The 27,028-nt window shown below is 35.9% G+C and overlaps 1 protein-coding gene across 1 annotated transcript in view; it reads left to right on the top strand.

Moving 5' to 3' along the window:
* The window catches only part of ctif (CBP80/20-dependent translation initiation factor), a 75,508-nt gene that overhangs the window by 13,886 nt on the left and 34,594 nt on the right, over window positions 1–27,028 (top strand). The window contains exons 2-8 of the mRNA XM_073824060.1: window positions 10,145–10,360; window positions 12,650–12,721; window positions 14,596–14,718; window positions 14,800–14,870; window positions 17,643–17,747; window positions 19,422–19,497; window positions 19,604–19,626. Of these exons, the coding sequence (XP_073680161.1) occupies window positions 10,181–10,360; window positions 12,650–12,721; window positions 14,596–14,718; window positions 14,800–14,870; window positions 17,643–17,747; window positions 19,422–19,497; window positions 19,604–19,626 (650 nt within the window). The 5' untranslated portion in view covers window positions 10,145–10,180. The remainder of the gene's footprint in view (window positions 1–10,144; window positions 10,361–12,649; window positions 12,722–14,595; window positions 14,719–14,799; window positions 14,871–17,642; window positions 17,748–19,421; window positions 19,498–19,603; window positions 19,627–27,028) is intronic.

Here is a 27,028-nt window from a genome sequence, read left to right as displayed (position 1 = left end):
AAAAAAGACATTTATTGTGATAATTATTGATATCGGCTGATATGATTTTTTTTTTTTTTTGTCCATATTGCCCAGTCCTACTCTGAAGTAACATTTTTCTGATGTAATCATGGCTAAATAATATTAACCAATAATTGGAGCAACAATTCAAATATATTTAAGTTTTCTTTAAACAAATTAATGAACTTAATGAGCATATTTGTCCTTTATATAAAATTGAAAAAGGTATGATTTCAGTTTTTGGCAAATAAATAAATAAATAATCATGGCATAGTTTATGATCTGTTTGCATTTGATTTATATTTAAATCAAGTCATATTTTCAAAATGCATTCTTTAGATAGATATTTTTAAATCAACATAAATCTGTTGTTTGTGAAAACATTTAAATTCATTCAGTGAAAAATATAAATATGGCTTGCTATGAAACAAGCAATGCTGAAAGATTGAAACATTTGATTTATTGATGGCAAATTTTATATACACATGCATTTGCTTGTGTATTTTTTAAGTTGGACAAATATGCATTGCATAGTTTATTAGTTTATGATAAAATTGTGTAATCCAAATATTTGATTAATTCAAATACGTAAATATTAAATGTACTCAAAAAAATGTGTCCCACAAAAAAGTGTTTTACTCTGAAATGCATCACATTATGGAAATTAAATGCTGCATGATTTCTTTAGGTTGATTTCAGAGTTGATCTGTTCCAGAATTCTCCTGGTTTGTTTCCCAATGTCTTCAGCGTGTGTCGTTGCGCCTGAGGCTGTGACTGTCCTGTCAGAGACGTTTGCTCATTTAAACTTGACGTGATGATATCCAGAGGGATGAAATCTGTGTGAAATGAGAAATATTCATTGTGACAAGGACCATTATGTGACCGGCTAATGGAAAAGCCCTAATGAGAGCTCAATTAATCTTATTTCTGGCTAAACAGATTTTCTCCCCAAATGTGGATATTTTAGGCTGTTTTTCTGCCAGGATATTCAAGGCTGCTCATTAGAATAAATCCACTGCAAACACCTATTTAGAGAATTATTATTTCCAGCATAATGTCTGAAATGTTTTCACGATATCCAACCTAATGATGTTTTCGTCTCATACTTATGCACTTGTATAAATGAGCCTAAAAGACTTTTATTTTGTAGTGATGTTCTTAATAATAATAATAATGCACATCAAACAGGGTTTAAATGCTGAAATGAGAAGCTGAAATGTGTTTTTAAAGCATTTATTTCTTCAGTAAAATGGATATTTATTATATACGCTGTAAAGTGACCATTTTTTAACATAATTCCTGTGGTTGCACCATGTAAAGAGTGATTCGTTGATTGCTTACTTCTGCTCAGTGTTATTTTAGTAAGTTAGGAAAAACTAGATGAAATGAGAAATGATGCCTTGACAACTAGTTGGAATGGAATAGTTTTTTGTTTTGTTTCACTTTTAGTTCAGTTAATGCTTTTATTTCAAGTCACTATAATACTTTATACATGTGACTCTAGTCTAGACCACAAAACCAGTCATAAGGGTCAATTTTTGTATCACCTGAAAGCTGAATAAAAATGCTTTAACATATGGTTTGATAGGATATGACAGTGTTATTATGAGATGCAACTATTAGAAATTCTGGAATCTGAGGGTGCAAAAAAAAATCCAAATATTGAGAAAAAAACTTTAAAGTTGTCCAAATTAAGTTCTTAGCAATGCATATCACTAATCAGAAATTAAGTTTTGAAATATTTACGGTAGGAAATTTACAAAATATCTTCATGGAACGTGATCTTTACTTAATATCTCAATGATTTTTGGCATAAAAGAAAAATTTTAATTTAGACCCATACAATGTATTTCTGGCTAGGGCTACAAATATATGGTTTTGTTGTCCAGGGTCACATATTTCATTTTTTTGCCCCCATATTAACCATGGTACCCATATGAGGATGCACCCTCAGTTTTATTTATATTATATTATTATTTTATTTAATTTTTTCATATTTTATATATTTTTTATATTTTATTTTATTTTATTTTTTATTTATTTTTTTAATTTTATATTTTGTATTTTTTTTTTAATTTTGTATTTTTTTTATTTGGCCTTCAGCTCATGTCTCTGAACTTTGAGATCATCTATAAGCTGATATGCTTTTTCACAAATGTACAATCTTCCTCTTTAAGGGTTATGCAGCATTAATATTGCTGATTTATCTGCACTTTTGTCCAATCAGACGCCCTCTAGAATGAGAATGCCCCGCCCCCAAAACCATGAATAACAAATCCTTATTTAGAGCTGTAATGCAAATAAAACTATTGGCCATTTATGAAAGAGGTCTGAGTTATTTTGATGCTCCTTAACTTCCTGTTTAAATAGGAAATGTCAACACAGGAAATAAATCTGTGTGTCAGAGGATTTCATTAGATCAGCATGACAAACATGATGAAATCATTTGCAATATTGTTTAAACTCACAAATGTAATTTTTCACAGTATTCAAAAGAATATTTCACTTCCAGAACACAAATGTACAGACAATTTACTCACCTCCTTGTCATCCAAGATGTTCATATCTTTCTTTCTTCAGTCGTAAAGGAATTGTTTTTTGAGGGAAACATTTTAGGATTCCTCTCCATATAGTGGACTTCTACGGAGCCCCGAGTTTGAACTTCCAAAATGCAAATTAGATGGAGTGTTCGTCGACATACCCTAACTGTCTTGAACTGGAGGATACATGCAGAGCAAGACAAGATGAGCATTTGAGGTTAAAATGTATATAATTGTAATTGTTTAGAAAACAACTGATTGTTTCACTAGATAAGACCCTTCTCCCTTGGCTGGGATCATTCAGAGCCCTTTGAAGCTGCATTTTGGAAGTTCAGACTCACTAGCGTCATAGAAGTCCACCATACGGAGAGAAATCCTGAAATGTTTTCCTCAAAAATCATAATTTCTGTACGACTGACGAAAGAATGACATGAACATCTTGGGTAACAAAAGGGTAAATTGGCTGTAAATTTTTGTTTTGGAAGTGAACTTCTCTTTTAACTGTGTTGATGTCAGAGTGAATGATGCAAAGGTTTAATGAAGTGTGTGTGTGTGTGTGTGTGTGTGTGTGTGTGTGTGTGTGTGTGTGTGTGTGTGTGTGTGTGTGTGTGTGTGTGTGTGTGTGTGTGTGTGTGTGTGTGTGTGTGTGTGTGTGTGTGTGTGTGTGTGTGTGTGTGTGTGTGTGTGTGTGAGATGAGGGCCATTGACAGATGATCATGCTGGAGTCAGTAGAGGTCAGAGATCTCAGATCCTGGCTCAGCTCATTAAAGCCGTCTGTCTGAATCTCCTGACACAATGAAAGTTCACACACTTCTAATCCTGATCATCTGATGTGCTGAATCTCTCGCTCTTTCTTTTTTTCAGAATTCTTTGAATAGAATATAATGAAAAACAGTGTAGACAAGAAGTTTTTTTTTTTTTTTTTTTTTTTACTTTATTTTTTTGACAAATTTTCAGTTTTCATGTACATTTTGCGTAAACAGGAATATATATTAAGAAAGTCACAATCACAACAAAAAAAAAAAAAAAAAAAAAAAAAAAAAGGATAACAATTAACAACAACAATCACCTGTGGTCTTACAAGAAAAACAGAAAACATTTGTTTCAGGTTGGGATTAAGTTGCAATGTGGGAGTAGCCATTGCTTGTTTGAAGTAAATAACAATCCCATTTTCTCCAATAATTTTCCCCTTTACCTTTCTGTAATCGGAGAGAGAAGGTCATTTTTTCCATGAAACATATTTGACTGACAATACTTAAAAGAAGGTCCATAGTGGGGGGGGTTCTCTTTAGCCAACATTTAGTAACTGCTTTTTTGCAAGCAACTAAAAAAATCTTCAGGAGATAAACGTCACTCTTATTCAAACCCTCAGGAGTAACCCCTAAAAACATAATGGGAAATGACACGTCTATGTTAAAACCTATAATCTCAGACATTAATTGTCCCGCCCTGCCCCAAAAACACTGAATATGCGGACATAACCAAAAAATGTGGGCTGCATCAGCTTGTACAGAACCACACTCCCTCCAGCAAGGATACTGTCTCCCAGAGAACTTACATTTTTGCATGGGGGTTATAAAAAATCTAATCAGACATTTCCAACCAAAATCTCTCCAGTTCAATGAGTGAGTACTGGAACACTGAGTTTTCCATGCATGAAGCCAAATGTCCTCTGGTATTTCCATTCCCATGTCTTTCTCCCATCTCTGTCTAACATAATCTGTTGAGTTTTTATTCATTGAAGAGATGGCACCATACAATTTGCCTACAACCCCTTTGATATTTTCACCCTTATATGCACCTATAAATATCTGGATTAATTTAGAAAAATCACCCTCATTAGAGCTTCTGATCTCTGTCCAAAAAAAATGCCGTACCTGTAGGTACCGATAAAAGTCTTGCCTATTTAGAGCAAAGTTCTGACATAGATTCTGAAAACTATCCAGGTCCCTGTTTGATATAATTTTGCAAAGGGCAGTTATACCATGGGAGATCCAAATCTTATATCTATGGTCAATCAGAGCTGGAGTAAAGTGTGGATCATAGGCCGGCCAGCCCAATACTTTAACCTCCGTTTGAAGCTTAAAACGTTTAACCACCTCCTTCCACATTCTGACTGAGTGGCTCACACACTGATTCCTTACATGAAATATATCATTTACCTGCTCTAAACATCCTAGAACTGATTGTATAGGGGTGTCCATCAAAGACAATTCTATATCCTTCCATTTTGCTGTATAGTTAGGACAACACCACAGAACCAATGGTCTCAACTGTGCCGCCAGCTGGTAGTCCCTCAGGCACGGTAGTGCCATACCACCCACTTCCCTTGGTAATTGCAGAGCTGTGTATCTTACTCTGGGTCTCCCATTATTCCATATAAATCTAGATATTTTTTTGTCCCACTCTCTAAATTGTTTACGAGGGATCCCAACTGGCAGCGCAGTAAATAGGTACAATAATTTGGGTAATATGTTCATCTTGATAGCTCTTATCCTGCTACCCATATCTAGGGGGAGCAAGGTCCATCTGTCCAAATCTCTGTACATTTTCTGGTTTAATATGGTATAATTTAGAGTATACAAAGTGGATAAGTCCTTTGGTAAATATATGCCCAGATACTGAATATGTGGTAAATTCCAATTAAAATTATACTTATTTATTAATTCTTGTGTGGGTACAAAATTTAGTGTCAAAGCCTGAGTTTTATGAACATTGAGTGTATATCCTGAATAACTCCCATATAACTTTAGGGTGTCCATCAACAAAGGCACTCCTAAGCTTGGGTTTTGTAATGTCACCAGTACATCGTCTGCATACAAACAGATTTTATATTCTACTCCTCCTATAACAATTCCCTCTAACCCATCATCCTGTCTTATCATTTGAGCCAACGGTTCTATAAAGAGATTAAAAAGGGAAGGACTGATGGGGCAGCCCTGTCTACATCCTCGTTTTAACACTATTGAATTAGACAGGCTTCCATTTATCTTTATCATGGCTGTTGGTGTTGAGTATATTGTCTTTATACATTGTATAAATTTTTTACTAAAGCCGAATCTATCCATTACTTGATAAAGAAATTCCCAGCCAACGGAATCAAAAGCCTTCTCAGCATCTAGGCTGAGAAGGATTGCATTATTTTTCCTTTTATTAATACAGTCAATAATATGCAGGGATCTGCGAATATTGTCATGGGTTTGCCTCTCCCTGACAAACCCAGTTTGGTCTGAATCTATCAGGGATGGCATTATCTTTTCCATCCTCTTTGACAAAATTGATGTAAACAGTTTATAGTCCGAATTCAATACACTTATTGGCCTATATGATTTGCAGTCAAGCTTGTCCTTACCCTCCTTTAGAATTACAGAGATATAGGCTTCCCCCCATGATGGGGGGAGAGACCCTCCTACCATAATATGGTTAAAACAAGATACAAGCAGAGGAAGTAGTGGCTCCCTCAATGACTTATACCATTCCGGTGGGAATCCATCCGTACCTGGCGATTTACCAGATTTAAGAGAGGTAATTGTCTTATCTATTTCCTCCATTGAGATCTCTGAAGTGAGTTCTTCATTATGCACTTTTCCTAGGGTGGGAAGATTTAACGAATTTAAGAACTGTTCAATTTCTTGCCTATTTGCACTCTCAGGTTGGGTGTATAGTAATCTATAGTATGTTTCAAATGATTTTTGAATTCCCTCCAAATTTGTGGTAACTATGTTTGACGTAGGGTCTCTAATTTTATATATTGCCCTTTCTGCCTGCTGCCTACGTAGCCTCCAGGCTAACACTTTAGTTGCTTTTGGACCTGCTTCATAGAACCGCTGCTTCATAAAACGTATTTTTTTTTCAACTTCCTCACTGTGTATTTTGTCAATTTCCTGTTTTATAGGTCTCATTTGTAAAAGGACAGAGGGATCTTTTGTGGAGCTGTGAAACAGCTCTAACTCTCTAAGTTTTGTTTCTAGATCAGACAACTTTTTAGCTTTTAACTTTTTTTGTAAAGATGTGTAAACTATGATTTTCCCCCTAATAAAAGCTTTTGCTGTGTCCCACAATATAACTGGATTTACTTCTCCATTATCATTGAGTTCCAGAAATATCTTCAATTCTTCTTTCATTTTGGTTTTAAATATATCACTGTTTAACAGACTAGTATTTAGCCTCCATACAGTTTTTTTAGGGGCGTGATCGAGATGTAACTTTAAATATAATCCAGAATGATCAGAAAGATCCCTCTGGCCTATTCTACATTCCTTAATCCTATGCCGATCTTTGCCAAACATGAGAAAATAATCTATTCTAGAAAAGGTGTTATGACGGGCCGAGTAAAAAGTAAAATCCTGATCTGTACCATTGACATCTCGCCAAATATCTATTAAACCCAAGTCACGCATCATATTTCCCACCATAATCTCAGAGGGAGACCTTTTCCTTCCTCCACTGCTTGCATCCAGCCTAGGATTTAGTAATATATTTAGATCTCCTGCACATATGAGAGTACCACTTGTTTCATTTACTATTAAATCAAAAATCTTCCTGAAAAAAGCTGTATTGCTCCCAGGCGGGGCATACACATTTAATAATGTAACATCCTTATGTTCAAGTTTACCTTTAACTAGAATATATCTGCCAGCTTTGTCCTTTATTTCTGAGACTAGTTCAAAACAAACTGAGTTCGGTATTAAGATTGCGACTCCCCTTTTCTTACCATCTTTGCATGAAGAGTAGAAAGTATTACGAAAACCCCGGTTCTTAAGTTTTTCATGCTCATCGGTAGATAAATGGGTCTCTTGCCAGAATGCCATATTAATTTTCTCTTTCTTTAATTTTGAGATAAGTTTACTCCTTTTTATGGGATTGTTTAGCCCATTTACATTTAGGGATAAAATATTATAAAACTGAAAAAACATTTTTCTCTGTTTAAAGAAAAACCTGCACCCAACCCATCCTTAAAACCAGACCACAAGTAATAATATATGTAAATAGGAACAAATGAACACACATAACTTTCATACACTTCTAAGTAAATTTCAAAACTGAACTTCCAAACAAGAGGATACATTTTCTCCTCTAGCGACAATGAGGGGGAGTGGCCACTAGGTGGGGCCCCTCATTCGCGAACAAAAAAAGAAAAGGAAATGTATTAGTGAGTACCTAGAAAAATTAGTTGTGGCACAAACTGCATTGCTTGCATCAGCCCTTCTTACTAGCCAATCGTATTGAAGAGGTCAAATTATCAAAAGTAACATAATAACATTCTGTCCAGTTCGTGTGAGTAACGTTACCTATATTGAAAGAGGGTGATACTATTTAAATTCCCATCGTCTTGACTTATTCTGTCTGGCCTGAGATGTTAAACACCAATCAGTTCTCTTCAGTCAGGTTCTCATTATGCTTCCTCTCGAAACCTCTGAGTTTCTCTCGGATACATTCCCGAAACTCAGGCGATCTCCCCCCTCGGCGCTTACGAGATACACTCCACGGGAGAAGTCCCGTGATGTCCTCCTCCGTGACTCCTATCGTCTTACTCGGCTGAATTGGACCTATCGCGATACCTCTTTTGGTCAGATCCTCCGCTGCTTCGAAAGCGTTGTTGTAGGTGACGATACCTGAATCCAAGTGCACACGCATCTTAGACAGTGGTGTTTGAAAACGGATTTTTTTATCCCGGAGCGCTCTTTTGATTGGGGCATATTCCTTTCTCTTTTGTTGCACCTCTTCGGCGTAGTCATGATCAAAGTACACCCTTTTTCCCTCCATCAAGATTTTCTTCTTCCATGCTGTGTGCAGGATTTTTTCTTTCATTGTAAATTGTAGGAACCGGACAACGATTGAACGCGGAGGCATCCCCGCGGGGGGCTTAGGGATCAGTGCTCTATGGGCCCTTTCGATACCGAGGTCATCCCCCTGATTCAACTCCAACAGATCCCCCAGTTCTGTTTTAATTAAGTTCTCAATGAAGCAGGACATAGATGAGCCCTCTGCATTCTCAGACACCCCGTATATTCGAATATTATTACGGCGCGAACGGCCTTCCAAATCCGACAGCTTTGACTGAAGTGTTCTTTGGTTACGGAGAAGTTGTAATAGGGTGTCTTTAACGCCAATGTCCCACCTTTCCGACTCCGCCGTGCTTCGCTCCAGATCGTCCACGCGACGAGCAGTTTCCTCCATTTGGACACTAACGTCTTGAAATTTTTGGTTTATTTCGGTCGTCATCTCATCCAACTGTTCTTTTAAGTCCTGCCGAAGGGTCACTCGGAAATCAGAAAGTTCTTTTTTCATTTCCGACTTCCAGTCGATCATACCTTTAGTCATGGCTTCGCTCACTGCTTTGCGTATAGAGCTAAGCGCGGCCGCCGAGCCATCGTCTTCTTCAATGTCGCCATCTTTCCTTAGACCGACTTTGTTGGCGAGCTCCCTCTGCCCCTTCTCAACTTCTTTCTCTCTAGTGCCTCTTGAACTTGACCTCATTTTAAATGTTGATCCCCGTTCTTTTCCCTTCAATTTAACTTCTGCAATAAAGAACTAACGCACTTGAATTCCGGGGATTGTATTTGGCCGATGTCAGAGCTAAATTTTATGCTGCCATTCTCACTTACGCGCCACCGGAAGTCCCCGTAGACAAGAAGTTTTAATCTAACTGGCTATGGTTTGGTTGAATGGTTTCTCTGATTAATTTATGTATTGAATATTGTCAAAAGCTGATAAATTTCTAAATCCACCCCTAATCATAACATAAAAAGATCTGTGCCTGGATTATGTGGGTTTTTTGGCTTCTTTCTCTTTAGGTTGTCAGTTTGTAACTAGAATAAGCTGTGATGTAGAGCAGATATTGATAATCAATAGATTGGACAGATGATAGAACAGCTGCAGATGTAGATCTTCAGAACATTCATTGTCCTCCAGCAGTTAGACTTCCTGCCATATGCTTGTGCTTCCTCTTTCTATTTCCCCTGCTCTGGCTTTGTCAGTCTCGCCCATGTCTTTCTTTCATTGGATCTGTCAGATCTCTGGTTACTCTAATGCTCTGTGTTTGGGAACATGATGAATATGTACACAGTGGATCCATGCACAGATCATGAATAACAGTTGCTAAACTGTGCAAATCATGCTAAATATGAGCAAATGTGTTCTATAAGTATAAACAGAGCCCTTGTGTGTGTTATCGTGGATGTGTGCTGGTAATATGGTGCTGCTCCAGTTGTAAATCCTCTTTGCTTGGCCAAGATTCAAGTATTGACTTAACACCAGATTAAACTCTCCCTTTCTCTCTCTCTCTCTCTCTGTCACCTGGTGTAAGCAGTGCATGTCGTCCCACCCAGAGCTGTCATTATGTAATGCAAAACCCAATGGAGTAATTTAACCACAGCTCATTTTTTATGTTATGTATGTACTAAAAAAATATAGAAATCTCTCATCAGCCAGTATGCTGGGCCTGAACATAACATTAATGTACTTTTGGATGTCATATGAAATCATTGTAATAAAAATCATTGTGAATAATCATAAAAAAATGGATATTCTCCATTTGAAATGTCAATTCACATTTTTTTACGTTACTAAAAACTTCCTTTTTCTCTATGCTCCGCCCACAGCTCCCGTCCCTCCCTCCCCTCACTGGGCTGGTTGCCATGGAGAGCTCATCGGTAGCGTCAGCGTCTTCAGAGGCGGGAAGCACGCGCTCGCAGGAGATCGAGGAGCTGGAGCGCTTCATCGACAGCTACGTGCTCGAGTATCAGGTGCAGGGAATCCTGAGCGACAAAAACGAAACTGACCAGGAGGTGGACAAGACCCCGTCCCACACCTCACAGGTAAAACACACACTATCCTGCCCCAAACACACCCAGTCCTTCAACCCACGGTTGAAGCAAACCCATCCCGCACCTCACAGATAAAACACACCCTCTCCTGCACCTCACGGGTAAAACACACCCCATCCCACACCAAACACACCCTATCCCACATCTCACAGGAAAAAACACACACTATCCTGCCCCAAACACACCCCGACCTTTAACACACGGTTGAAGCAAACCCATCCCGCACCTCACAGATAAAACACACCCTCTCCTGCACCTCACGGGTGAAACACACCCCATTCCGCACCAAACACACCCCATTCCGCACCAAACACACCCCATCCCGCACCTCATGGGTGAAGCACATCCCATCTCGCACATCACAGATAAAACACACCCCATCTCGCACCTCGCGGAAAAAAAACACACCCCATCCCACACAACATGGGTGACAAACGCCTAATCATGGACCTTATGGGTGAAAAACACTCTATCCCCCACCTAACACACTCCATCCTGCACCCCAAAAATGAAACAAACCCTATCCCGCACCAAACACACTTCATCCTGCAGCTCATGGGTGAAAAACACCCTACCTTACAGGTAAAACACACACTGTCTCACACCAAACACAGCCCGTCTCACAGTGAAACGCACCACCCTGTCCTGCACCTCACAGGTGAAAAACACCCTATCCTGCGCCTCACAGTCAAAAAACACCCCATCCTGCACCTCACAGGTGAAAAACACCCTATCCTGCGCCTCACAGTTAAAAAACACCCCATCCTGCACCTCACAGGTGAAAAACATCCTATCCCACACCTCACAGGTAAAACACACCCTGTCTCACACCAAACACACCCCGTCCCACACCTTACGAGTGAAACACAGCACCCTGTCCTGCACCTCACAGGTAAAAAACACCCTATCCTGCACCTCACAGTTGAAAAACACCACATCCTGCACCTCACAGGTGAAAAACATCCTATCTTATCCCACACCTCACAGGTAAAAAACACCCTATCCTGCGCCTCACAGGTAAAACACACCCTGTCTCACACCAAACACACCGCGTCCCACACCTTACGAGTGAAACACAGCACCCTGTCCTGCACCTCACAGGTAAAAAAAAAAAAAAACACCCTATCCTACACCAAAGCCAACCTGCCCCACACCTCACGGGTGAAAAACACCCTATCCTACACCTAACACACTCCATCCTGCATCTCATGGGTAAAAAACATCCTATTCCGCACCAAACACACCTCGTCCTGCAGCTCATGGGTAAAAAACGCCTTATCCCACACCAAACCCAACCTGCTCCGCACCTCCAGGGTGAAACAAACCCTATCCCGCACCAAACACACTCCATCCTGCACCTCATGGGTGAAAAACACCCGATTCCGCACCAAACACACCTCGTCCTGCATCTCACGGGTGAAAAACACCCTATCCCACTCCTTACGGGTGAAAAACACCCTATCCTACACCTAACACACTCCATCCTGCATCTCATGGGTAAAAAACATCCTATTCCGCACCAAACACACCTCGTCCTGCAGCTCATGGGTAAAAAACGCCTTATCCCACACCAAACCCAACCTGCTCCGCACCTCCAGGGTGAAACAAACCCTATCCCGCACCAAACACACTCCATCCTGCACCTCATGGGTGAAAAACACCCGATTCCGCACCAAACACACCTCGTCCTGCATCTCACGGGTGAAAAACACCCTATCCCACTCCTTACGGGTGAAAAACACCCTATCCTACACCTAACACACTCCATCCTGCATCTCATGGGTAAAAAACATCCTATTCCGCACCAAACACACCTCGTCCTGCAGCTCATGGGTAAAAAACGCCTTATCCCACACCAAACCCAACCTGCTCCGCACCTCCAGGGTGAAACAAACCCTATCCCGCACCAAACACACTCCATCCTGCACCTCATGGGTGAAAAACACCCGATTCCGCACCAAACACACCTCGTCCTGCATCTCACGGGTGAAAAACACCCTATCCCACTCCTTACGGGTGAAACACACCCTGTCCCGCACTTCACAGGTAAAAAACGCCCTATCCCACACCAAACCCAACCTACTCCGCACCTCCAGGGTGAAACAAACCCTATCCCGTACCAAACACACTCCGTCCTGCAGCTCATAGGTGAAAAACACCCTATCCCACAAAAGTTGTGTTGAGGATGATGTCCTGTGATTCTCTTTTAGCAAGTAATATTCAAAACAAAGTCAAATTTGACACTAAAGCTGTCTCTGTCTCTTTCTCTCTGTCTCTCAGTGGACAGAAGACTGCAGTGATAAGATTGACGGGAGCTGGTCGTCCTCACGGGGCAGGGGCTCGTCCAAACCAGTGAGTATTGTATGTGTGTGTGTATGTGCGTCCGATTCGTAACTCTTCTGTAACACCCTGTCCCCACCAGACACGATTGGCTCGTCAACTCATTTGTCTTCTTATAACTGATGAAGCTGTGAAAGCATCTGTTGCAGTCGCCTCCAGTGCAGAGACATCATTAGTGTTAAAATGTTCGAAAATGACTCTAGGTGTTCTGAAACAGATGTCATCATAAAACTTTACAGACAAGTATATTAATGGATGGAGACAGAGAACAAAGGAACTTCAAACTAGCCCTTGGTCCCAGTTTACAAAACTGTCCGCCCTGAATAATGTGTGAGATTAGGGTTAGAGCGTCCCAAATCATAGTTGTAAAAATAGCACATTACAGGTGTCTGGATGGCATGTTGTTTGTCAAAGTGCAGTTAGATGCTTTTTTTAAAATGAAGACACAAACATCGCACTGTATGCAAGTATTTCTAGCTCTGCTAGCTGATTGCCTGTCAGTCAGTTTCTGGTCAGCTTTCTCTTTGACCTCAAGTACTCTTGAGAGTTTTGTTAAATGAGAGATGATATACTGCATTTATTTTATTCTGTGTACAATACTGTGGAAGCTTGTTTCTACCACAAGATCTCACAACTCTGAGTTCATATCTCATATACGTGATTATCCAGACTGATGCATCACTGTGTTCTGAATGTTCCCTCATTAGTGACACTGGGGCAGACTAAAGCTGCCAGCCATATGCTTTATTTGTGTGTATATTAAATATTAAAGAGGGCACACATGAGAAGGTTAGATGCACTGTGTGCTGCATGTATGTTGTGTGTATGTGTTGTTTTCCAGTGTGTGAGAGAGCATTGTGAATTGCACAGTGACAGTATTGTGGTCTGAGGTCACATGATGCGATGAGGTCACTGAGCGTGCCTGTGAACATTCACTATGTTGACGTCATGTGTTTTGCTGCTGCACATGCTCTAAAGCATCTGATGTCTCATTTGACATACTCAACATGCATGTTATATATAGGCTTGGCACCATATTTTCTTGTGATATTACCTAATATAATGTCAGTGTGTCCTTATCAGTATAGTTTTTACTGGATATTTTTGTAGTGTTTTCTAGATTGAATTTAGTTTTAGTTATTCTCAAAGTGAGAACATGTGTTGCAGAAATAAATTTGTGCTTATTTTTGTGTTATTAAATTTATTTTGGATGCTTCACTTCCAGAATTAAAACTTCCTGACAATTCGCTCACCCCCATGTCATCCAAGATATTCATTTTTTTTCTTTCTTCAGTCGCAAAGAAATTAGGTTTTTTGAGGAAAACTTTCCATTCCAGGATTTTTCTCCATATAGTGGACTTCAATGGTGCTCAACGGATTGAAGGTTAAAAATGCAGTTTCGGTAATTTTCTTAAAAAATATAAATATTTATACACTATTGAACAATCGTTTAGCTAGATAAGACCCTTGTTCCTCGGCTGGGATTGTTTAGAGTTCTTTGAAGCTGCACTGAAACTGCTTTTTTAACCTTCAATCCATTGAGCACCATTGAAGTCCACTATATAGAGAGAAATCCTGGACTGTATTCCACAAAAAAACGTAATTTCTTTGTGACTGAAGAACGATACACATGAACATCTTGGATGACATGGGAGTAAGTAAATTATCAGGAAACCTTATTTTGGAGATGGAGTAATTTGTGCTTCCACAATTGAAGTCCTTAAAAAGTCTTCAGAGCAGAGGAGTCCTTATGAATTTAAGTAACTTAAATTTATTTATTTATTTTTTACTTTTTAAATGTAGTCTGTATATGTTGAATGATTTAGTAAATGCATCCATGTTAACCTCCAGCGTCTGAATCTGAATGAATCTTGTCTGTCTTTTAGGATGATTGGGAGCACAGCAGCAATGGCAGCACCGGTTCTAGACCCAGTTCAGGTTCTCGACAAGGTTCTGGTTCTAGATCAGGCAGCCGAGGACGTAACAACCAGTTCAGAGCCCCAGCGAAGGTAAGATAATATAGACATGCACTGATGTCATCAGGAAATTTTTTTCCATGTTTTTAAACTTTCACAATGTGTGTGTTTTAGAATGGAAACAGAGAAACTTCTTTCGACGTCCTGGGGACGGACATTTGGGCCGCAAACCTAGACTGTCATGGGTGAGATTCACACACATAGGGCTGCATGAATAATTGAAATAAATCCAAACTCGTGATATGGCTTAGTGATGATTCAATTAAATAAAAACTATATTCCTTTTGATGCGTCAGTCAGATTGTTGATATGTGTCCATATTTTCAGGGGTCAGTGAATATTTTCATCCGCTCTGGTTTTTCTGCTTGTGCTTTAGTGCTGCTGACTCACAGTCTAATTTAAACCTCGTCACAGGCTAAATTTAATTAATGAGGCCGTCACCTTCAGGCCTCTCTCTTTCTCTCACACATACTAGAGGCTAGTTCCTCTTATGTTAGATTTGAGCTGTGTGTAAACATCAGTGCTAAAGTCAGCATCAACTGTTTTCACCAGTTTGCGTTTACAAGATTAAAAATAACTGTAAAATTGTAAAATATATTTGCAATTCAAAATAGCTGTTTTCTATGAGAATCTATGTTAAAGTGTAATTTATTCCTGTGATGAAAAGCTGAATTTTTAGCATCATTACTCTAGTCTTCAGTGTCACATGATCCTTCAGAAACAATTCTAATATGCTGATTTGCTGGTCAAGCAACATTTCCGATTTTTAAGGCTTATCTTATTTAGTATTTTTGTCTTGTTTCTAGTCAACATATCTAAAAATTATTTTATTAAAATGCATTTACTAAAAAAGCAAAATGACACAAGATATTTAGTCTTGGTTTAAGCAAAATGCACTTAGTTTAGTTTTTTCCCCCCCTGGAAACAAGTAAAATGATCTGCCAGTGGGGTAAGTAAAATATTCTTAAAGCAAGAGTATTTTACATACCCCACTGGCAGATCATTTGGCTTCTTTTAAGCAAAATGCGCTTCATTTAGTCCCCCCCCCCCCCCCCCCCGGAAACAAGACTAAGTATATTATGTAATTTTGCTTATCCAGTAAATGCATCTTAATTTAAGAATTTTTAAATATTTTGACTAGAAACAAGACAATACTAAGTGAGATAAGCTTTTTTTTTTTTGCAATAAATGTTGAAAACAGTTGTGCTGTCCAATATTTTTGTGGAAACAATGATACGTTTGATTTTTCAGGATTCCTTGATGGATAGAAAGTTCATAAGAACAGCACTTAGTTGAAATAGATATCTTTAGCAACATTATAAATGTCTTTACTGTCACTTCTGAACAATTTAATGCATCCTTGCAGAATAAAGCTATTAATTTCTTTAGAATAAAAAAACATCTATATCTTATGTAATTTTGCTTATCCAGTAAACGCATCTTAATTTAAGAATTTTTAGATATTTTGGCTAGAAACAAGACAAAAATACTAAGTAAGATAAGCCTTTTTTTGCAATAAATGTTGAAAACAGTTGTGCTGACAAATATTTTTTGTGGAAACAATGATGCATTTGATTTTTCAGGGTTCCTTGATGAATAGAAAGTTCATAAGAACATTCCTTATTTGAAATAGATATCTTTAGCAACATTATAAATGTCTTTACTGTCACTTCTGAACAATTTAATGCATCCTTGCAGAATAAAGCTGTTAATTTCTTTAGAATAAAAAACATATATCTAAATATCTTTCGTAATTTTGCTTATCCAGTAAATGCATCTTAATGTAAGAGTTTTTAGATATTTTGACTAGAAACAAGAGAAAATAAGTTAGATAAGCCTTTTTTTTTTGCAGTAAATGTTGAAAACAGTTTTAATAGTCCAGTAGTCCACTAGTTTTTGTGGAAACAATGATGCATTTGATTTTTCAGGATTCCTTGATGAATAGAAAGTAGCTGAATAGAACAGCACTTATTTGAAATAGATATCTTTAGCAACATGTCTTTACTGTCACTTCTGAACAATTTAATGCATCCTTGCAGAATAAAGCTATTAATTTCTTTAGAATAAAAAAACATCTATATCTTATGTAATTTTGCTTATCCAGTAAACGCATCTTAATTTAAGAATTTTTAGATATTTTGGCTAGAAACAAGACAAAAATACTAAGTAAGATAAGCCTTTTTTTTGCAATAAATGTTGAAGACAGTTGTGCTGACAAATATTTTTTGTGGAAACAATGATGCATTTGATTTTTCAGGGTTCCTTGATGAATAGAAAGTTCATAAGAACATTCCTTATTTGAAATAGATAAGCCTTTTTAGTCCAGTAGTCCAATAGTTTTTGTGGAAACAATGATACATTTGATTTTTCAGGATTCCTTGATGAATAGAAAGTAGCTGAATACTAGAACAGCACTTATTTGAAATAGATATCTTTAGCAACATGTCTTTACTGTCACTTCTGAACATTTTAATGCATCCTTGCAGATTAAAGCTATTCATTTCAAAATATCAAAAAAAAAAAAAATTGCCCACAAACTTTTGTATGTTATAGATTTCATAAGCCGTGTTTTAGTTTTCTCTAGATCTTTCAGTTTAGTTTGCAGAGTTACGCCACTATAATCTGTTCAGAGCTTCATATCGCCTTTCAAAACAAGCTCTGAGGGTCTTTATTTATTCCGTGGATTTTAGGAAGAAAAAGAAAAAGTGCCTGAGCTAATTAGCGTCTCCACAGAGATTTAAGCATATCAGTATGTCTCGAGTTTCAGCAGATTAGTGCAACAGTCCTGGAACAGGGAGAAATGGAAGCTTTGAATGAGCTTGTCACGTTGCATTTAATAAAGCTTTCAGCGTTTTATTTTTGGGCTACAATGTGACTTTTTAGGTTTAAGTGTAAATATACAGTAGTAAAGGATATTCCTATTGTTTGTGTATTAATGTCTATGTTCGTGTTCACAGAGGCGCTACGTGGGACATGCAGCCGGAGAAACTGGATTTCTCACAGTTTCACAGAAGGCCGTACAGAGGGACACCAAAACACCTCCCGCACATCGACAGAGAGGGGTATGACAGACAATACCTTCAATAACACTGACCTCAGGTCACACATACAGAGATGCAGTCGGAATCACTTCACAGTAATGCACTCAATGCATTTATACAAGTTTATTTAGACTGATGCTTTAATTTGAGGTAAATTTGTATGCAGATCTGCGTTTTCAGTGTTCGGTATTGTTGTGAGCTGTAATGGGGTGTGGCTGTGTGTTTATGTGGCGCTCGGCTCCTTAATGCCCTCTACTGGAGGAATGAGAAATGGATGCATTGAGAGAATTTAACCCTAAAAAAGACTACTGTGTCATATTTGATGTACATTTCTAAGGCCTCAACTTAATCAAAAATTAAAAACCTGATTGATAGTTTATAGTTTTAGCAAATAAAAAGCATTTTAGTATAATTGGACAGATGTGTCTTTGTGCTGTGAAAATGGGTTATTTTTTATAAAGGAAACGTATATGTGACCCTCGACCACAAAAGCAGTCATAAGGGTCAATTTTTTTTAAATTGAGGTTTATACATCATCCAAAAGCTGATGAAATAAGCTTTCCGTTGATGTATGGATAGGACAATATTTGGCTGAGATGCAGCTATTTGAAAATGTATAATCTGAGGGTGCAAAAAATCTAAATACTGAGAAAATCAGCTTTAAAGTTGTCCAAATGAAGTTCTTAGCAATGCATATTACTAATCAGAAATTAAGTTTTCATATATTTACAGTAGGAAATTTCAAAATATACTGATGAAACATGATCTTTACTTAATATCCTAATAATTTTTGGCATAAAAGAAAAATTTATCATTTTGACCTGTACAATGTATTTTTGGCTGCTTAAGTCCAGGGTCACATACATTGATTGTAATATTTCAAGATAAACACTTACTGGCCTGAAGTTGATTATCCATACAAACATTTTTTTAATTATTAAAGTGTGATTTTTAGATATGATCCACAGGCTTAAGAGGAGTGTTTATTTGTTCATCTCTCAATCGTCATTGGATTACATTGCATTATATGTTTGAAGCATGTACATTTTGTCTTACTGAGGCATATAATTGGAGATATAAAGTGACCATTAATTGTTTTGTTTTTTTTTTAATCATTTTTCATCACTTTTTGTCTATATGTGACCATGGACCACAAAATCTGTTTTTATTCAGAGAATTGAGATCTAAGATGAGTAAATAAGCTTTTCACTGATGTATGGTTTGTCAAGAGAGGATTATATTTGGCTGAGATACAACTATTTGAACATCTGTAATCTGAGGGTGCAAAAATCGAAACGCTTAGAAAATCGTATTTAAAGTTGTCCAAATGAAGTTCTTAGCAATGCATATTACTAATTAAAAATTCAGTTTTGATATCTTTACAGTTGGTAATTTACAAAATATCTTTATGGAACATGATCTTTACTTAATATCCTAATGATTTTTGGCATAAGAGAAAAATTAATCATTTTGACCAATACAATGTATTTTTGGCTATATAGCCATATACTGACACACATACCCATGCTACTTAAGACTACTTTAGTTTTGTGGTCCAGGGTCACATAAATATTTTTGTTTTCCTTCATATTCTCACCATGTCATACTTGATGAGCCATAAAAACCTGATGTATCAAATATTACTCCTCAAAAAAACACATTATGCCAAATCTTGTCATGTCTGTCTGTTCACAGGATGATAAAGGGCAAATTCGACGATGATGATGGTATCGACCTGGACAACATGGAGAAATTCCTGCCCAGCCTGCCGGTAAGAAATTAGCTTGAGCTTTGATTCTTCCTTAATTCTTCTGGAGTCTGTCTGCAATCAGGAAAAAGCATTTGAAGAAAAGATATGTTCTGCTGTGTGCCATTAGTGTGTAGAGAAGAGCGTCCTCTGGTGGAGAGAAGCTGGAACATGATTTATTTGAACTGATCCAACACTGACATCTAGTGGTGAAAGGATGATACGAACAGTGTGGGTGATATTACTGGACTTGGCTCTTGTAAAATGGTCATTTCTGCTCAGGATTGTGAATGGTAGACTATTGTGCTTGCATATTTTAATGCTAAATTGACTTTGTCTCCATTCCTTTTGTTCCTGTGTAAACTATAAAAGATTGTATATACTTAAAAGATTGACAAGAACAAACAACAAAATTACCAAAGATTTAAGTAAAAAATAAACTGTAAACAAAATGTGTATAGAAAATATTAATACAAAGTACATTGGTACTAAACAAAGCTGTTGATGCAGTAGTATAGATCAATTTAGAGTAGACGTCACTCTGAAACTCTGGTAATAAGTGGAGGTAAATGACTAAAATCCATGGAATAAGAGAAAAATATATATTTTTGTGCCTTTTGATGTCAAAATCGGAATGCAAACCATTTTTATAAAATACTGCCATCAAAGACACCATTTAAAGCGAAATGCAGATGTTGAAAGAGACAGGCTATGGATGAAAACTGCATAATTTTAAAGCATCATTTTGATTTAAACGATAGGTCATAATATTGATATGCTGTTCATAGAAGATGTATTGTGTTAGCCCCACAGTTACAGCATGAAATATTATTTAAATCTATTACCGTTAATATTTTTGCATTACATTTATTTATTTTATCTCACAATTCTGACTTTTTTCTTACAAATGCAAGTTTATATCTGCTAATTCTGACTTTATAACTCGATTTAACTCTAAAATATTGTTTTCTGCCACCCATAAAAAAAAAAAACGTCATCCCTGTTTTGGATCTGTAAGTTTAGTTGAATAACAGTGCCTATCACTGGGTCGGCAAAATCTTGTAATAAGTGGAGAACATCTTGAAAATGACATCTGATAATGATAATCTACTGTATATTCTTTTTTTTTTTTTTTTTAAATCTAACTATTTTGTACCGTATCCTTGTAATTCTCTAGTTGTAATTGCTGTCTTTTTCCTGGGTTTTCAGCAACCATGATGCACACGCATTCCGAATGTTTATAAACCTATAATTAGTCTATGTCAGTATGTACTTTGTCATCTTTTTTCCTCACAATACCGAATTTGCAATTATTTATTTTCTGCAATTTTGACTCCTTTTCTCACAGTTATGATTTTTTTTTTTTTTTTTTTTTTGCAATTGCAATTGCAATTGCAAGTGTATTGCTCGCAATTCTGACTTTCTTGGGTAATTGTGAGTTTAATTTCTTGCAATTCTAACTTTTTTTCTCGCAATTCTGACTTTTTTCTTCCAATTACGAGCTTATTTCTTGCAATTCCATTTTTTTCTCACAATTCTAACTTTTTTCTCACAATTGCAAGTTTATTTCCTGCAATTCTGACTATGTTCTTGCAATTACGAGCTTATTACTTGCAATTCCCATTTTTTTCTCACAATTCAGACTTTTTTCACAGTTGCAAGTTTATTTCTTTCAATTCTAAATTTTCTTGCAATTCTGACTCTTTCACTATTGCACGTTTATTTCCTGCAATCCTGACTTCTTTTCTCACAATTCTGACTTTTTTGCAATTGCGAGTGTATTGCTTGCAATTCTGACTTTCCTGCAATTGCGCGTTTAATTTCTTGCAATTCAGACTTTTTCCTCACAATTTCAAGTTTACTTCATACAATTCTGACATTATTCTCAGTTTATTTCTCACAGTTATGACTTTTTTGCATTTGCAAGTGTAATGTTTGCAATTCTGACTTTCTTGCAATTGCAAGTTTATTTTTCTGCAATTCTTACTTTGTTTCTCGCAATTCTGACTTTTTTCTTCCAATTACGAGCTAATTTCTTGCCATTTCCATTTTTTTCTTGAAATTCTGACTTTTTTTTCTTGCGATTATGAGCTTATTTCTTGCAATTCCATTTTTTTCTCACAATTCTAACTTTTTTCTCGCAATTGCGACTTTCTCGCTATTGCAAGTTTATTTCCTGCAATTCTGACTATTTTCTTGCAATTACGATCTTATTACTTGCAATTCCCATTTTTTTCTCACAATTCAGACTTTTTTTCACAATTGCAAGTTTATTTCTTTCAATTCTAAATTTTCTTGCAATTCTGACTCTTTCACTATTGCACGTTTATTTCCTGCAATCCTGACTTCTTTTCTCACAATTATGACTTCTTTGCAATTGCGAGTGTATTGCTTGCAATTCTGACTTTCCTGCAATTGCGCGTTTAATGTCTTGCGATTCAGACTCTTTCCTCACAATTTCAAGTTTACTTCACACAATTCTGACATTATTCTCAGTTTATTTCTCACAGTTATGACTTTTGCATTTGCAAGTGTAATGTTTGCAATTCTGACTTTCTTGCAATTTTTTCTGCATTTCTTACTTTGTTTCTCGCAATTCTGACTTTTTTTTCTTTTGCGATTATGAGCTTATTTCTTGCAAATACATTTTTTTCTCACAATTCTAACTTTTTCTCGCAATTGCGACTTTCTCGCTATTGCAAGTTTATTTTCTGCAATTCTGACTATTTTCTTGCAATTCTGACTCTTTCACTATTGCACGTTTATTTCCTGCAATTCTGACTTCTTTTCTCACAATTCTGACTTTCCTGCAATTGCATGTTTAATTTCTTGCGATTCAGACTTTTTCCTCACAATTCAATTATGACTTTTTTTGCATTTGCAAGTGTAATGTTTGCAATTCTGAATTTCTTGCAATTGCAAGTTTATTTTTCTGCAATTCTTACTTTGTTTCTTGCAATTCTGACTTTTTTTCTTGCAATTGCAATCTTATTTCTTGCAATTCCAAAAATTGTTTTCATAATTCAGACTTTTTTCTCACAATTGCAAGTTAATTTTTTGCAATTACGATCTTATTTCTTGCAATTCCAAATAGTTTTTCTTATAATTCAGACTTTTTTTCTTGCAATTGCAAGTTTATTTCTTGCAATTCTAACTTTTCTCACAATTCCGACTTTGTCTTACAATTGTGACTTTTTTGCAATTGCGAGTTTATTTTCTTGCAATTATAACTTTTTTCTTGCAATTACGAGCTTATTTCTTTCCATTCCCAATTTTTTTTCTCACAATTCAGATTTTTTCTTGCAATTCTGACTTTTTTCTTACTATTCAAACTTTTTCTTCATGATTCCAAGTTTACTTCACACAATTCTGACATTATTCTCAAAATCATGACTTTCTTGCAATTCTAGCTTTTTTCTCAAAGTAAAAAAAGACTAAAAGAATGGCGCCATCTAGTGCTTTCATATTGTCATCACCAATAAACTGTCATTTGGCATAGATTTCTCTTTTCTTCTTTCTGGTGTGTCTGGCTGCCAGTGAGTTTTTGGATCCACCCAGGAGGATGTTGCTAGCGTGGCAGTGGCGGGTCAGAAGGTCATATCTGCGGCAGCGTCTGGACGCGTTGCTGGCAGACAGGGTGGAGTGTGTGTGATGCCAGCCATTGTTCTTACTCAAGTGATCTGTTGTCTTTCCCTTGTTCTCTGTGATTTTACTTGCGTCTATTTATTTAAACACGTTAAAGGAAAACGTGCAGACTGTTGGATGTAAAAGTGAACACTTTTTTGGGTTAGAACATGGAAGAAAATTATAGTTGAGTAAACTTCTATAGAGGTACATGGGGAAACCATAGCAAATATTATTTTGGTGTTTCTATTTTCTCCAAAAGCAGAAGATTAAAGACAAAAGGCTACTGGATTTCCATGACATTTACAAAAGAGGAAAAAAATATAGAGAGAGGCGGTAGAAATATGTTAAAGTATAGTGTTAGAAAAGTCTCTTCTGCTCACCAAGGCTGTATTTATTTGATTACAAATACAGTAAAAATAGCTGCTTTGTATGTGAATATATTATAAAATGTAATTTATTCCTGTGATGCAAAGCTGAATTTTCAGCATCATTACTCCAGTCTTCAGTGTCACATGATCCCTCAGAAATCATTTTAATATGCAGATTTGTAGCTCAAGTTAAAAGAAAAAGTTGTGAAAACTGATACATTTAATTTTTCAGGATTTCTTAATGAATCAAAAGTTTAAAAGAATAGTTTTTATTTCAAAAAGAAATCTTGTGCAACATAAATGTCTTTAATATCATTTTTGATCAACTGAATGCATACTTACTGAATTATAATACTCATTTCTGTAAAAAAAACATCTGTATTTATTTGATCAAATAACAGAATGTATTATAAAATATAATTTATTCATGTGATCAAAGCTGAATTTTCAGCATTATTACATCAGTCTTCAATGTCACATGATCCTACAGAAATCATTTTAATATGCAGATTTGTAGCTCAAGTAAAACAATCTTTGCGGATCTGTGATGCACTTAATTTTTCAGGATTTCTTTATGAATCAAGAGTTTAAAAGAACCGTTTTTATTTCAAAAAGAAATCTTGTGCAACATAAATGTCTTTAACGTCACTTTTGATCAATTTAATGCATTCTACCTAAATCAATATAATAATTTCTGTAAAAGAAAGCTGTATTTAGTTGATCAAAAATACAGTAAAACGCTAAAATTGTAAAAATATTTTTAGTTTAAAAAAGCTGTTTTTGATGTGAATATATTGTAAACTGTAATTTATTCCTGTGATCAAAGCTGAATTTTTAGCCTCATTACATAAGTCTTCAGTGTCACATGATCCTTCAGAAATCATTCTAATATGCTGATTTGTTGCTCAATAAAAACAGTTGTGTTCCTTAATATTTTTGTGGAAACTGATACATTTGATTCATCAGGAAATCCAGAAAAATTTAAAGTTAAAAGAACCGTTTTTATTTAAAAAAGAAATCTTGTGCAACATAAACGTCTTTAATGGCACTTTTGATCAATTAATGCATCCCTGCTGAAGAAAAAATCATTTCTGTAAAAAAAAAAACTTATATGATGATATTTATTATCATCCTCATCAAAAACTGTGAAAAAGGTCCAGACAACAATGTGAGCTCAGCCAATCACAACAGCGCTCATTTGCATACTAGACTGACAGTTGTTTATAATGAGTTTGAGTTGAAGAATCTTCACTGTTAGAGTCGTCTGAAATGCTTGTTGGCATGAATAATTTAAGTTACACACACACACACACACACACACACACACACACACACACACACACACACACACACACACACACACAAGAGGTCAGTGAGGTCTTAGATTACAGATGGAGACTTGTGTGTGTGTGTGTGTGTGTGTGTGTGTGTGTGTGTGTGTGTGTGTGTGTGTGTTTTATCACGTTCACTCTTCCCATTATTCCCACAAAATAGGCTTCGTTTCCAATAAGGTCAGAGTCAGTCTGTCTGTTTCCGTCCTGATGGATTAATGAACTGTACATTGACCCTGAAGTTAAATCGGTAACACTTCTCGCAAACTAACAATGAGGAATATATACTTAAACAGCAATTGCCAATTAGTAATCTTAGTCAACACATTAACTGATTTTTATGCACGTTTTGATTTTAAAAAGTCATTAGCAACTGTTAAAAGTAACATTTAAGATTATTTAATGCTGTAGGCTTATTGTTCATTGTTAGTTAATGTTATCTAATGCATGTAGCTAATGTTGACAAATGTGACCCTGGACCACAAAACCAGTCATAAGTAGCACACTTATGTTTGCAGCCACTGCCAAAAATACATTGTATGGGTCAAAATTACAGATGTTTCTTTCATGCCAAAAATCATTAGGATATTAAGTACAGATCATGTTCCATGAAGAGATTTTGTAAATGTCCTACCGTAAATATATCAAAACTTAATTTTTGATTAATATGCATTGCTAAGAACTTAATTTGGACAACATTTTTTTCAATATTTACATTTTTTTGCGCCCTCAAATAGTCGTATCTTGGCCAAATATTGCTGTATTCTAGAAAATTAGCTTATTTATTCAGCTTTCAGATGATGTATGAATCCCAATTTTTGGGAAACAAAAATAAAAAAAATATATAATTATGAATGGTTTTGTCCTCCTGGGTCACAAATGAGAATGTTACTGGTAAATATGACTAAAGGTCTTATTAACAGTTAACAAACTAGCAATATGCAATATGTATAGAAGTATAAAAGTATTTTGCATTGTTTTGTAGCTTGTTAACTAATATAGTTAACTAATATAAATTAAGTAAGATTTTTAATGTTTTTTTTTTTTTTTAAAGAAGTCTCTTCTGCTCACCAAGCCTGCATTTATTCAAATGCAGTAAAGTACAGCAAAAACAGTAACATTTTAAAATACTTTTACTATTTAAAATAACAGTTTTCTATTTGAATATATTTTAAAATGTAATTTATTTTTGTGATTTCACAGCTGAATTTTTAGCATCATTACTCCAGTCACATGATCCTTCAGAAATCATTCTAATATTCTGATTTATTGCTCAAGAGAAATTGTATTATTTACTATTTTTTAATAATAAAACATTTAAGTACAGTTTTTACAGGATTCTTTGATGAATAGAAAGATCGGCATTTATCTAAAATAAAAAGCTTTTGTAACATTATACACTACCATTCAAAATTTCTTTGTTTGGAAATGAAACTATGGAAATGAATACTTTTATTTAGCAAATTGCTTTAATTTGAGAGGATAAAAGGTAAGGATAAAGACATTTGTAATGTTACAAAAGATTTCTATTTCAGATAAATGCTGTTCTTCTGAACTTTCTATTCATCAAAGAAACCCGAAAAAACTCTACTCGGCTGTTTTCAACATAATAATAATAAAAGCAGCAAATCTAAATATTAGAATGCTTTCTGAAAGATCATATGACTGGAGTAACAATGCTAAAAATTCAGCTGGAAGTCACAGGAATAAATTATATTTTCAAATATATTCAAATAGAAACCAGTTATTTTAAATAGTAAAAATATTTCAAAATTTGACAGTTTTTGCTGTACTTTAGATCAAATGAATGCAGGTTTGGTGAGCAGAAGAGATCTTTTGACTGGTAAGTTGTATATATACTGTTGATCAAACGTGTGTATGAGTGTCACCTCTGTCTGTATTTCGAGTGAAAACACTGATTTCATGCTTTTTGCGTCATATGTTTTGACTCATAAGCAATATATAGAAGTATAAAAGTATTGCACATTGGTTTGTAGCCTGTTAACTAACATGAATAAGTAAGATTTTTAAAGAAGTCTCTTCTGCTCACCAAGCCTGCATTTATTCAAATGCAGCAAAGTACAGCAAAAACACTAAAATTTTGAAATATTTTTACTATTTAAAATAACTGCTTTCTATTTGAATATATTTTAAAATGTAATTTATTTTTGTGATTCCACAGCTGAATTTTAGCATCTTTTCTCTAGTCACATGATCCTTCAGAAATCA

The sequence above is a fragment of the Garra rufa genome, chromosome 19 (assembly GCF_049309525.1).
Source record: "Garra rufa chromosome 19, GarRuf1.0, whole genome shotgun sequence".
Lineage (NCBI taxonomy): Eukaryota > Metazoa > Chordata > Actinopteri > Cypriniformes > Cyprinidae > Garra > Garra rufa.
This window is presented reverse-complemented; position numbering and strand designations above follow the sequence as displayed.